This window comes from Carex rostrata, chromosome 15, assembly GCF_964058835.1.
Source record: "Carex rostrata chromosome 15, lpCarRost1.2, whole genome shotgun sequence".
Taxonomy (NCBI): Eukaryota; Viridiplantae; Streptophyta; class Magnoliopsida; order Poales; family Cyperaceae; genus Carex; species Carex rostrata.
In genome coordinates, this window is record NC_135932.1 from 6,672,870 (window position 1) to 6,684,463 (window position 11,594).

Sequence of the window (11,594 nt, forward strand, 5' to 3'; positions counted from 1 at the left end):
CAGGATTTTCGCCAGGGAGGGACAAACAAATATCGAATCGGATTTAAATAGCTTATCGGATTTAAACCCATTAACTAATTGAGTACTCGATAAAAAAATAATGTTTTGACTTATTTTTTCAACACCTTGACTTATAATTTCTGATTCTATAACTTATAATTAATATTATCAATCATAATTTAAAAAATTTATTTTGATTTTAATACTAAATTTAACTCGAATTACAACTCAAACACCCAAAAGGGGGCAAAAAAAATTTTAGGGAGGAACAGAGTCGATCGGTACCAATAAATCATCCAAAAAGAGCGACTGACCCCTGCACTACAGTAAATCCGCCCCTGCAGATCTCCTTGCTCTCTCCCTCCTACTCTCTCTCTCTTTCTCTTACCTACTCTATGTCTCTTTCTCTCGCCCGTTTTGATTTATCTTTGGATTTAATTCGGTTCGGTTCGATTTTAATTTTAAAAACCAAATAAAACTTTAGTTTGCCTATTTTATTTCGGTTTCAATCGGATGAACACCCCTACTTGTCGGTTCCTTTCTGAAATCTAAACCGTTGATATTTAAATTCTCGCCGACTTGAACCTCCAGTTATTGTTGGGACAGGAGACATCACATAAAATCTCTCTGTCTGTCCAGTTTCGTCCAAGTTCTTAAAAGCTCCGTTCCTCTGCATACACGCCATTTTTCACACTACTGTCTTGTGCGATTCGCGCAAGGATTGTCTCAGAGCTGTGTCTATTCATTCCAGCTAAATTATCAAGGATTATGGTCTTCTTCTGAGCTTATTTAATCTCTTCGTGTTTCCGATTTGGCATTTTGCGGCTGTGTATTGCAAGGTTAGGGTTAGGGTTTCTCCGTTGCAAAAATGGGCGGCCGAACCGTCGTATCTGACGAAGAAGGTGAGAAAAATATGAATTGTTGGTGGGTTTTTCGTTTTCGATACTCATTGTATGTATTTTTCAACTTGCTAATCTCTTTCTTGTTGTCGTCGTGAATGATTAAAATTAGATGAGCTCGACGAAGAGGAGGAACCCCGAGCTGTTGGTAAAGGAGACGATGGAGATGAGGCGGAAGATGATGAAGAGGAGGAAGATGAAGAAGGTAAGGTTTTTCGTTTCTTTATTCTCTCATACATGTATTTTCTGTTTGTTTGCCATTATCCTCGAAAATATGTTTTTGTGCTGATATCTGTCACTGCTGGTTTGTGATTTTTTTCCCTCGAGGCTTGTGTTAGTTTTCTTATTTTAAAGTTATTTTTAATTTTTTACTCTTTTTGTCTGATTTTGCTTTTTCCTCATCACAATAGTGTGATCCTTGGGATTGGTTGAATAGATGTAACATCAGGTTATGATATCTAGTGAGGTAAATTATTGGAGTTGAGTGGATATTGCACCATAAAAATCAAATAAACGAGGCGCATGGTATTTTTAATGGTCTGTGTCAATGATTCAGATTGGAAACTATAGCGACAAAGTTGTATTTTTGAAAGTTAATTTGTAATGGTGCACTTGAAGGTTTTTCTAAGGGTGCATATAAATTATGCTACAAATTTAAAAAAAAAAAAAAGAATCTGAGGGGCTGTGCCAACTAAAATTGGTTTTTGCATAACCATATAAATGCATGACCGTGTAAACCGAACAGTTTTTATAGTAAATTAAGAATTTAGATTATGGTGTAAGTAACAACTGTTAATTTCATATTTTTATATTCACTATGGAATCAAGCAATAGTTGGGTTGCTTACGAAATGAACTTCTTCTGTCTTTTACCCTAAACAGAAGATGGCCAGGATGAGTATGAAAAAGATGGTTTCATAGTCGATGAAGAGGAAGAGGGTGAGGAAGAGGAAAAAGAAAGTGATGAAGAGAGACACAAAAAGAAGAAAAAGAAGAAAAGGTAAAGATGAGGACTTTTTTTTTTCTTTTTCATATTGGCTTTTTTCCCGGGACTAATCATCGTTCTATAACATTACTGCTTGTCAGGGAATCAGAGAGGAATTTTGAACTTGATGAAGATGATTACGAGTTGCTCCAAGATAACAATATCACAGGCATCAATCGCCCAAAACCAGTATGTGTTGTCTGTTAAAGAATTTTACAACTTCAATTTGGTTACGCATAACATGTAATCATCTTAATTGATGCCTTGGCAGGGAAACAAATTCAAGAGATTAAAGAAGGCAGGAAGGAGCAGTGAGGCTGGTGAGAGGTCAGGGTTTTCTGACGAAGATAAATCAGACAGGAACAGGGCCTCAGGCCATACAGCTGAAGAAAAACTCAAGCGCAGTTTGTTTGGTGATGATGAAGGTAACTCTCCTAGCTTTTTGCATAAGCCATTTTAGTCTACAAAAATAGGGTCTAGGATTAAGGGTTTGTGTAACCTATTACTTGTTGAACCTGTGCAGGTGCACAATTGGAGGATATAGGAGAAGAAGAGGAACAACCAGAGGAAGAAGACGCTGATATGATAGGGGAGGAGGATGAGATGGCTGATTTTATTGTGGATGAGGATGAGGAGGATGTGGAAATTGATGAGGAGACTGGTGAAGTTGTCAGGTATTATTATATCTTTCTTTTTATTCAATTTAGTTGATCTTAATTTACTGTTATCAACTGTATTGTGTATTGGGTACACCTACATATAAAACTGCAAATCCAGCTGGAATAATTCAGTAAGGGGAGCTGGTCACGATCGTTTAGCATGTAGAGATTACAGTGGTGCTTAGACCTCATTGTTTGCCATTTATTGTTGATATTTGTAATTGTTGTTCTTTGGGTTTGTAATGTTTTAATGCCTTTATTGTCTTTATTTTGTTGGAGTTGAACAAATTTTTTTCCAGTAACAAAAATAGTGGAAATTAAAATGAAAGGAAAGCAAAGATCAGCTGCATCTCGCAAGCTACAGTAGAATGTGCATAAAAACCCTTTTAGCGAGTAAAACTGAAGACAGTCATAACAAGGTGAATGCATGATTAAGTAGATGAAAGCATTTTATGAGGGAAGCAACTTCGGTTGTTGCTTCCTACTTGTCGGTATGTTAATCCCCAAACAACCTAATTGTAAGAGTTTAGGTCAAAATTGGCTTCAACTCAATTTCAAGTTGAGCCTAGCTTTGTAGGTCTGGATTTGTATTTTTATCAAATCTTGTGTATTTTTATTGAATTAAAAAGGAGGAGGAGAAAGCCGAAACAAAAGAAACCAAGGCAGGCTCCAGGAGTGTCTTCGACTGCTCTCATGGAGGCGCAGGAGATATTTGGTGATGTGGATGAGCTGCTGTCTCGGAGGAAGCAAGACCTTGAGAGGGATGACGCAAGCCGCTTCGCCCCAAAGCAGATTGAAGATGAGTTTGAGCCGTTTATCCTTTCTGAGAAGTACATGACCCCTAAGGATGACATAATTCGTGAAACTGACGTGCCTGAGAGGCTTCAGGTAGTGTTACTTTCATATTTTTTGTTAGTTTTTGGTGGCTGAAAGAATATAACTTTGACTTTCACCATTGGATAAGGTACAAACTTCCTGTTATATCAGCTCACCTGTTTGTTATGTTGCTGATGGTTTGCTGCTTACAATTGGTTGAAGGGAATAAAAGGATTTTGCTTTTCACACCAGAAACAGATTTGTGAAGAGGGTCTGGTGGGGTGCCTATTAACTTTTAAGTTAGAAAGATCTGGTGCATTCTGAAAGGCATTAAAGTAATATGGTTATCCTGCTAAATGCATTAAATAATTATGTTTGCTTCCACAGAAAAGAAATCTATCTTGTAAAGTTGGTTTACTATGATTTGTATCATTTCACTTATTTTAGATGAGTACCTTTGAATGCAGATAAAATCACGAGCATATTATAAGTTTATACAAGTAGATTGACGATGTCTGCTTATTTATTACTGCAGTTAATTGAGGAGCTTACTGGTCCGCCTCCAATTGATGATCAGAGTATTGCAGAGGAGAGTGCATGGATCCATACCCAGTTTCTAAATGATAGTTTGGTCTCCTCCTCGTACAGTGACGAAGTTGTCAGAGCTGTTACCAAGGAAGATATTGGAAATGTTTTGACTATGCTGCACGTCCATCGGCTTGATGTAAGTGCTCCGTATCATCACATCAAGTATCTATATTGCCATTGGATAATACTATCAGTGTCTGTTTTGACCAATGGATTGTTGAAGTTTTCTGAGATATATATCAATAGTTTTGAGTTTAAATAGATAAAGGCTGGCTTTCTGAGAGGATAATGTGTCCTTCTGTTGTACAAGAAGTCAAGAAAAACTGTCTAGCTGCTAATATTTTTCTTTGGCTTTTTTGTTGCCCTTTCAGGTACCTTTTATTGCCACATACAGGAAGGAATTATGTGGTAGTCTTCTCGAAGACCCTGATATGAATTCATCTGAGAAGCCTGAGAAGATGAGGTGGCACAAAGTATGTATCTTATATTTGAACCTGTGTATATTATATTATAAACTTCTATGTTAAAATTCGTAACTATATTGTAGGTTCTTGATATTTGAATACAGACGCATGACAAGTTGAAATTCATAATTGTATTTCAAAAGATATGTAGTACTAGTATGGTTGAGTATAATTCACCTACGTAATCCTTTTAAGGTTTGGGTATTATTCACATAAGTTCGGAAAAAATTGTTTCTGTTAAATATATGAAGCAACATGTATTGTCACCATTTAAACGCCACAAGAGATCCCAAAAAATCTGTTGGTATTAGAGCATCCCACATGCTGCAATCAAAAAGAAATTTACTATAGCTGAATAGGCTCGAAAAGAAATTAATTCAAATTTAATTTCCGACATCCTGCATCCCTGCAATTAGTTTGGGTTTATTCGCTTGGGTTATGAATCAATCAGAAAAGAAAAAATCTTGCATGGCTTCAGACAGCCAATAGGGATAGATAGCAATTGGTTTATTAATAAGCAAATGGAGCGAAAAATTGCTAAATAAGCAATTGTCCTGCAGCCCAGAATAAAGATTAGAAAGTGACATGGAGGATTTAGCAATTACTGATGGAGATGCTCTTAGATGGTTCTTTTGTAAATAAATTGAGTGTTTTTTAGCTAGATGGTCAAAGGGACAAGGCACGTGATAAATGGTCCTGCCTGATTTGCTAAAGGCCAATGTTTTTTCTGAAGTAGCCAAATGATGTAGCTTTTCACATGACCTTATTAGTTGTTTTAATCAGAAACCTGGAGTTGTATTCCGAAAAAAGCTCGTATTTAATGTGTTTAATTCATTTGTAGCCTGGTTGTAAAACAAATTAATTGCGAACTAAACGCCAGCTGGTATTGTTGCTAGAGAACCGCATTGTAATTTGTACTATCATAGTTTAGCATCTTGCAATTTTCAAAATTGAAACCTCTTTTCAGTTATTGTGGGCGGTGTTCAACCTCGACAAGAAGTGGCTTTTGCTCCGAAAAAGGAAGATGGCCCTGGATACGTACTACCAGAGACGGTTTGAAGAGGAATTCAGAAGGGTTGATGATGAAACAAGAATTGCACGAAACCGTCTGCTGTTCAATTCCATTTCCCAGGCTCTTGCAGAGGCAAAGTCTGAAAGAGAGGTTGACGATGTAGATGCGAAGTTTAACCTCCACTTCCCTCCTGGTGAGGCTGATATTGAGGAGGGCCAGTTCAAGCGGCCTAAAAGAAAGTCTTTATACAGTATCTGTTATAAGGCTGGTCTCTGGGAGGTTGCTAACAAGTTTGGATACAGCGCTGAGCAGTTTGGCCAGCTTCTCACTCTTGCGAAGCTTTCTGTGGTATATATTGTGATGTCCATTTACTTTGTTTATGTTCTATGATTGTATCTTACTCAGATGTGAAAACAGGGATATGTGTGGTGGTTCTAATCGCTGTCCTATCTAACTCGAGTAATTGCTTTATTAATTATGAGAAATCTGTATTTGTTGAAACCTTTGCTTTTGCATAGGAAATTGGTGATGTTGAAGATATAAAAGAGACTCCTGAAGAAATTGCTGCGACTTTCACGTGTGCAATGTTTGAAAAACCACAAGATGTCCTTAAAGGCGCTAGACACATGGTACCTCTTTCTCTCTCTTTATTTGTAATCTCATTTTCTCCTTTTTGCCCCTATCCTGAGATTGAATTTTCTTTTCATGTTTTAGGCGGCCGTGGAGATTGGGTGTGAGCCAATTGTTAGGAAGCATGTACGTGGCATTTTCTTGGAGCATGGCGTTGTTTGTACAAGCCCTACACCTGAGGGCATCCAGACAATCGATCAGCACCATGAACTTGCTGGTGTAAAATGGCTCCAGAAAAAACCTATATCAAAATTTGACGACTCACAGTGGTTGCTGATCCAGAAGGGAGAAGAAGAGAAGCTGCTCCAGGTAACTGGAAAACTTCTTGAATGAAAACTTGACCGTTTGATTACTTATCCAATGGGGTATCAGTAACTTCCGAGGTGGTTATTAGTGTTAGGTCATTGGATCCTTTTGTGTTTAAATTGTTAATTACTAACCTTTAAGCTGCTTAATCCTGAGCAACTTTAATTACAGCCTGAGTCTATATGACTTGTAAAAGTTTATTTGGAAATATTTTAAATTTGAAGATAGGTCCATTTATCTGTTTTGTAGATTTCTTCTGTATTGACATTCTATTAGGATCTTATACACTGTATTGGTCGAATATTCATGAACATACTGAATATATTCTATTAATTGGTTAGAATGGTAGCATAAAAAATGAATATGGGTGGTCACATTTTTCAAATACTTTTTTGTGCTCAACTTGGTTACAGTTTCATGTGAACCCATGTTTAACTTGCATCCATTTCATCTCTATATCAAGGTCACTATAAAGCTTACAAAAGAGGCGCAGGATAGGCTTATGTCAGAAGCAAGCGAGTTCTACCTTAGTGACCGTGTCAGTAAAACCGCACAGCTATGGAACGAGCAGAGAAAGATGATTCTAGAGGATGCCTTTTCTTCTATCCTCCTCCCTTCAATGGAGAAGGAGGCACGTTCGGTTCTAACAGCACGTGCCAAGAGCTATTTACTCATGGAGTACGGAAAGCAACTATGGTCCAAGGTGACTGTTGCCCCTTGGAGGGGAAAGGACAACAGTCGCAATGAATTAGAAGTTAAGGTCATGGCTTGTTGTTGGGGGCCTGGCAGGCCAGCCACGACATTTGTCGCACTTGACCCAGCTGGGGAGATGGTTGATGTCTTATATGCCGGGTCGATATGTAACAGGTCTCAAGGTGTGACTGAACAGCAGAAGAAGAAGAACGATGAACAAAGAGTGATCAGGTTTGCGCTTGAGCACAAGCCAGATGCTGTTTGTGTTGGGGCTGCAAATCTCATGTGCAAGGGTCTCAAGGATGATATCTATGAGGTAATGTAAAATCATCTGAACGTCCGACTTCTGAAAGCCATTTAAATGCGAAACATAGATAGTCTGTAACTGCATAGATAGTCTGTAGCTGCAATATAACCACCAATTATGTTTAACTTCCGCATCTCTCTGCCTTGTGTTCAATATCTTTGGTACCTTTTTTTTAGGTTATATTTAAAATTATTGAAGATCATCCGAAAGATGTAAATGAGGATTGTATGAACATTGTTTTGTGTGACGAGTCACTGCCCCGCTTATATGAGAACTCGCGAGTAGCTTCTGATCAAGTGCCTAGCCAGCAAGGTATGTTATAAACTTGTTTTGTTCTACGAGTTAATCTTTTTAATTGGTTTATCTGTTTATCATGCAAGTGTTGGTGTTTGGTGGCATTCTAATTATCTGATAGGACCTTTTAAAAGAATTGTAGCCTTTTAATTAATACACCTCTGTTGTCCCACATGCAGGCATAGTAAAACGAGCAGTGGCACTAGGTCGATACCTACAGAACCCCCTTGCTATGATTGCAACTCTCTGTGGTCCTGGCAGAGAAATACTCTCCTGGAAATTGTGTCCCCTTGAGCAGTTCCTGACACCTGATGAGAAGTTCGAAATGGTGGAACAGATAATGGTTGACGCAACAAATCAGATTGGCATTGATGTGAACCTAGCATCAAGTCACGAGTGGCTATTTGCACCTTTGCAATTCGTTGCAGGATTGGGTCCCCGAAAGGCGACGGGCCTGCAGAAGGCATTTGTTCGTGCTGGCTCTGTGGTCAGTCGAAAGGAGATATCTGGTTTCCTGCGAAAGAAGGTCTTTTACAACTGCATCGGTTTCTTAAGGGTATGCCGCACCGGTGCAGCAGGCAGTGCCTTGGCAGTGGATGTATTGGATGACACAAGGATACATCCCGAGTCCTATGAACTGGCAGGAGACATGGCTAAGGACGTCTATGCTGAGGATATAGCTCAAGATGCAAATGAATTGGACGAAGATGAGGCAATGATGGCGATTGAACTTGTGAAAACAAAGAAACCGCACATGCTTGAAGCCCTCAATATAGACGAGTACATGAAGAGCTTACCTGAGAGTAAAAGTAAGAGAGAAACTCTATATGATATTAAAATGGAGCTTCTGCATGGTTTCCAGGACTGGAGAGCACCTTTTAGAGATCCAACCTCTGAGGAAGAGTTCTTGATGCTATCTGGTGAAACTGATGAGTCCATTGCAGAAGGTAGGACTGTGCAAGTCTCGGTCCGGGCTGTGCAAGATAATCGATATGTGTGTGGGTTTGATTCAGGTCTAAAAGCCTTTATCATGTTTGAGGACTTTGAGGGGTATGATCCGGACCCAGAGCGTCAACAGGTTCGTGAGGGGGACATAATTACTGCGAGGATCAAGAACGTAAACAAGGCCCGGTGCCTAGTGTACCTGACGACCAAGGAGGATATGAGGAGAAGACATTATGTTAAGCTTGATCCATATTACCATGAGAATGATGTCAGTTCACGCACTGAGAGGGAGAAGGCCCAGAAGAAGAAGGAGCTTGCAAAGAAGCATTTCAAGCCAAGGATGATTGTTCATCCCCGGTTTCAGAACCTGACCGCTGATGAAGCAATTGAGGTGTGTTATTGACTGATTTTAAAATATTTGTTTTACTGGTCTGCTGGAGGATTAGCTATCACAATACAGAGTTATCTTTACTTTACTATTCTTCTCCTTCAATGGAGATGCCTCAAAATCTGTACTTTAAAATTCTTCAAATGGAATGTAGGGCATGCAATTTATCTCAGAGAAGTTGAAACCCAATATAAATTTAGGATCTAAATGTACTTTCATTTTGCTTTGCTGCCCAAAGATATCAGATTGTAACGTCTCTAATTCTTGTTTTGCACTTTTGATTATGTTGTAACAGTTACTTTCAGATAAGGACCCGGGAGAAAGCATAATCCGGCCAAGCTCAAAGGGTCCATCTTTTCTCACACTAACTCTCAAAATATCTGATGGTGTCTATGCACACAAAGAGATAGTGGAGAGTAACAAGGATCACAAGGACATCGCTAGCCTGCTTCGTCTTGGCAAGACTCTGACCATCGATAAGGACACCTTTGAAGATCTCGATGAGGTAAATTGGATTATCTTAGTTTTCTTTGCTTTTGGAGGAGGTATTTCATTTGAAAAATTGCAAGCCAGAAATTTACTGCTAGTAGCTTGTCTGACTTGTCAAGTTTCAATAAATTCAGTTTAGTTTTTGGATGCTTTTGTAATAAAATGTGGTTAGATCTGTTAATTTGGACAGTTAACTTGTTAGAGACCATTTACTCTACCTTTTTGCCCTTTTGATAAAAGGAAACCTTAGTAATTTGTGAAAATTCTAAAGTTAATGTTTCATGCTGAAAATCAGTACTCTGAATATGTGACATAACTGTCTGAACATCTTTAGGGAAAAAGTCCTGAAAATGCCCTTTTTCAAGGTGTGCTATTCTGGTTTTGGAAAATGACCATTTTAAATATTCTTCTTTTTGTATTACAGGTAATGGATAGATATGTTGATCCCTTGGTAGGGCACCTGAAGAATATGCTTGCATACCGCAAGTTCAGAAAGGGTATAAAATCTGAAATCGACGATCAGCTCCGTGCTGAGAAGGCTGATAATCCTATGCGAATACTTTATGCATTTAGCATCTCCCATGAGCATCCAGGAACATTCATCCTTACATATATCCGCAGCTCCAACCCACACCACGAGTACATTGGGCTGTTCCCAAAGGGGTTCAGGTTCCGCCAGAGGGATTTTGAGGATATTGACCGGCTGGTATCATACTTCCAGAAGAATATTGACAAGCCGCCCCCAAATCCTGTTATGTCAGTTAGGTCTGTCGCGGCCTTGGTGCCGATGAATCCAGATCGTGGAAATGGAGGTGATGGTGGGTGGAGGAGTGACAGGGGTGGAAGAGGTAATGAACACTTCTCTTATTTAAGATAAGCCTTGTGTTTTGTTGTTCAAGCTGATAGGGATGCACCTGATACAAGTGCATCTCTTGTCATGCCATTATACTTCTATTGTTGGAAGTCTCAGGAAGTGCAAGTCCTGGGTTGTTGGTACATGCATTTTATGGTAACTGCCAACAATCTAATCAGGAATATTTGCCCCCACCTCCAGCTTCCCCAACTGAGTTTGTGCTAGTGTCTCCTTCATAACTAAACTGACTTCTGACATCCATTTTGGCACTTGGCTGCTTGTGATAATTACAATACTAGCTAGGTAAACTTCTTGTGGTGTGTTCGTGGGGCGGTACATCAGTTACCCAATTTCTTACCCCTTTGGCTACTTGAGCTGATTCTTTCTTTCTATTCAATTTATGTGTACAGGCTTCAGGCTAATACAAGCTTATATAGAATAACTGAAGTAATAACGGATAGATTGATAAAAGAAGGATGAATCAAACAACTAAAATAGCAATTGCTCTACTAGTGCATTACAGCATTATACAATTTTGTATTCTTTCAGTACCCATTTTATACAAGGTACCACATTGAAAACTAGGTCTATTTCATAAGCTATTTAATTTCATATTGGATTTTTGGAAGCAGGTGGGAGATATGATTCAAGGGATAGTGATGGCAGAGATGGCTTTGGTGGCCGCGGTCGTGGTCGGGGCCGAGGACGGGGACGGGGACGAAGTAGGGACAGTGATTTTGGGAGTGATGGGAACCATGAGTCTGGATCTTCAAGGTGGAGCTCTGGCTCAAGGAACAACAATGGTGAAGGATCTGAGAGCTGGGGAGGCAGTGGAGGTGGGGACAGATGGGGCAGTGGTGGAAATGATCATGGTCGGAGAGATAGTGGTGGTGGTTCATGGGGCGGCGGCGGTGGCTCTAGGGGTGGTGGTGGGAGCTCATGGGGAGATGGGGGAAGTGGTGGTGATTGGGGCGGGACAGAGCAGTCTCAAAAATTGGTACCCCCTCAGTCAGATGCTGGTGGCTGGGGTGGAGATAGTGGTGGGGGATGGTAACAAGATTAAAAATGCCCCTTCTCTTCTACTTTTACCCTCATCTCCCTCTTTTCCAGTGAAATGTGAGGACTCAAGCCTTTTGTATCTACTGTTGTTGGAGTACTGTTGCTATTCTAGTTGTTTATCATCATCATTATTTTGTTTTCTTATGATGGTAGTGATAGTAACATGTGGCGTCTGGATACAATCTTTAGTAACCTGTTTTTGCTTATA

At 39.5% G+C, this 11,594-nt stretch overlaps 1 protein-coding gene across 1 annotated transcript; it reads left to right on the forward strand.

Annotated features, from left to right (window-relative positions):
* The first annotated feature begins 578 nt into the window (after positions 1 to 578).
* Positions 579 to 11,594, forward strand: LOC144566734 (transcription elongation factor SPT6-like). Its single transcript, XM_078316754.1, has 18 exons — positions 579 to 902; positions 1,012 to 1,104; positions 1,781 to 1,898; positions 1,985 to 2,072; positions 2,155 to 2,308; positions 2,407 to 2,557; positions 3,172 to 3,430; positions 3,894 to 4,082; positions 4,318 to 4,419; positions 5,378 to 5,770; positions 5,941 to 6,051; positions 6,137 to 6,361; positions 6,822 to 7,367; positions 7,535 to 7,670; positions 7,832 to 8,988; positions 9,281 to 9,490; positions 9,899 to 10,322; positions 10,960 to 11,594. The coding sequence occupies exons 1-18, from the start codon at positions 869 to 871 to the stop codon at positions 11,379 to 11,381; spliced, it is 4,812 nt and encodes a 1,603-aa protein (XP_078172880.1). The 5' UTR covers positions 579 to 868; the 3' UTR covers positions 11,382 to 11,594.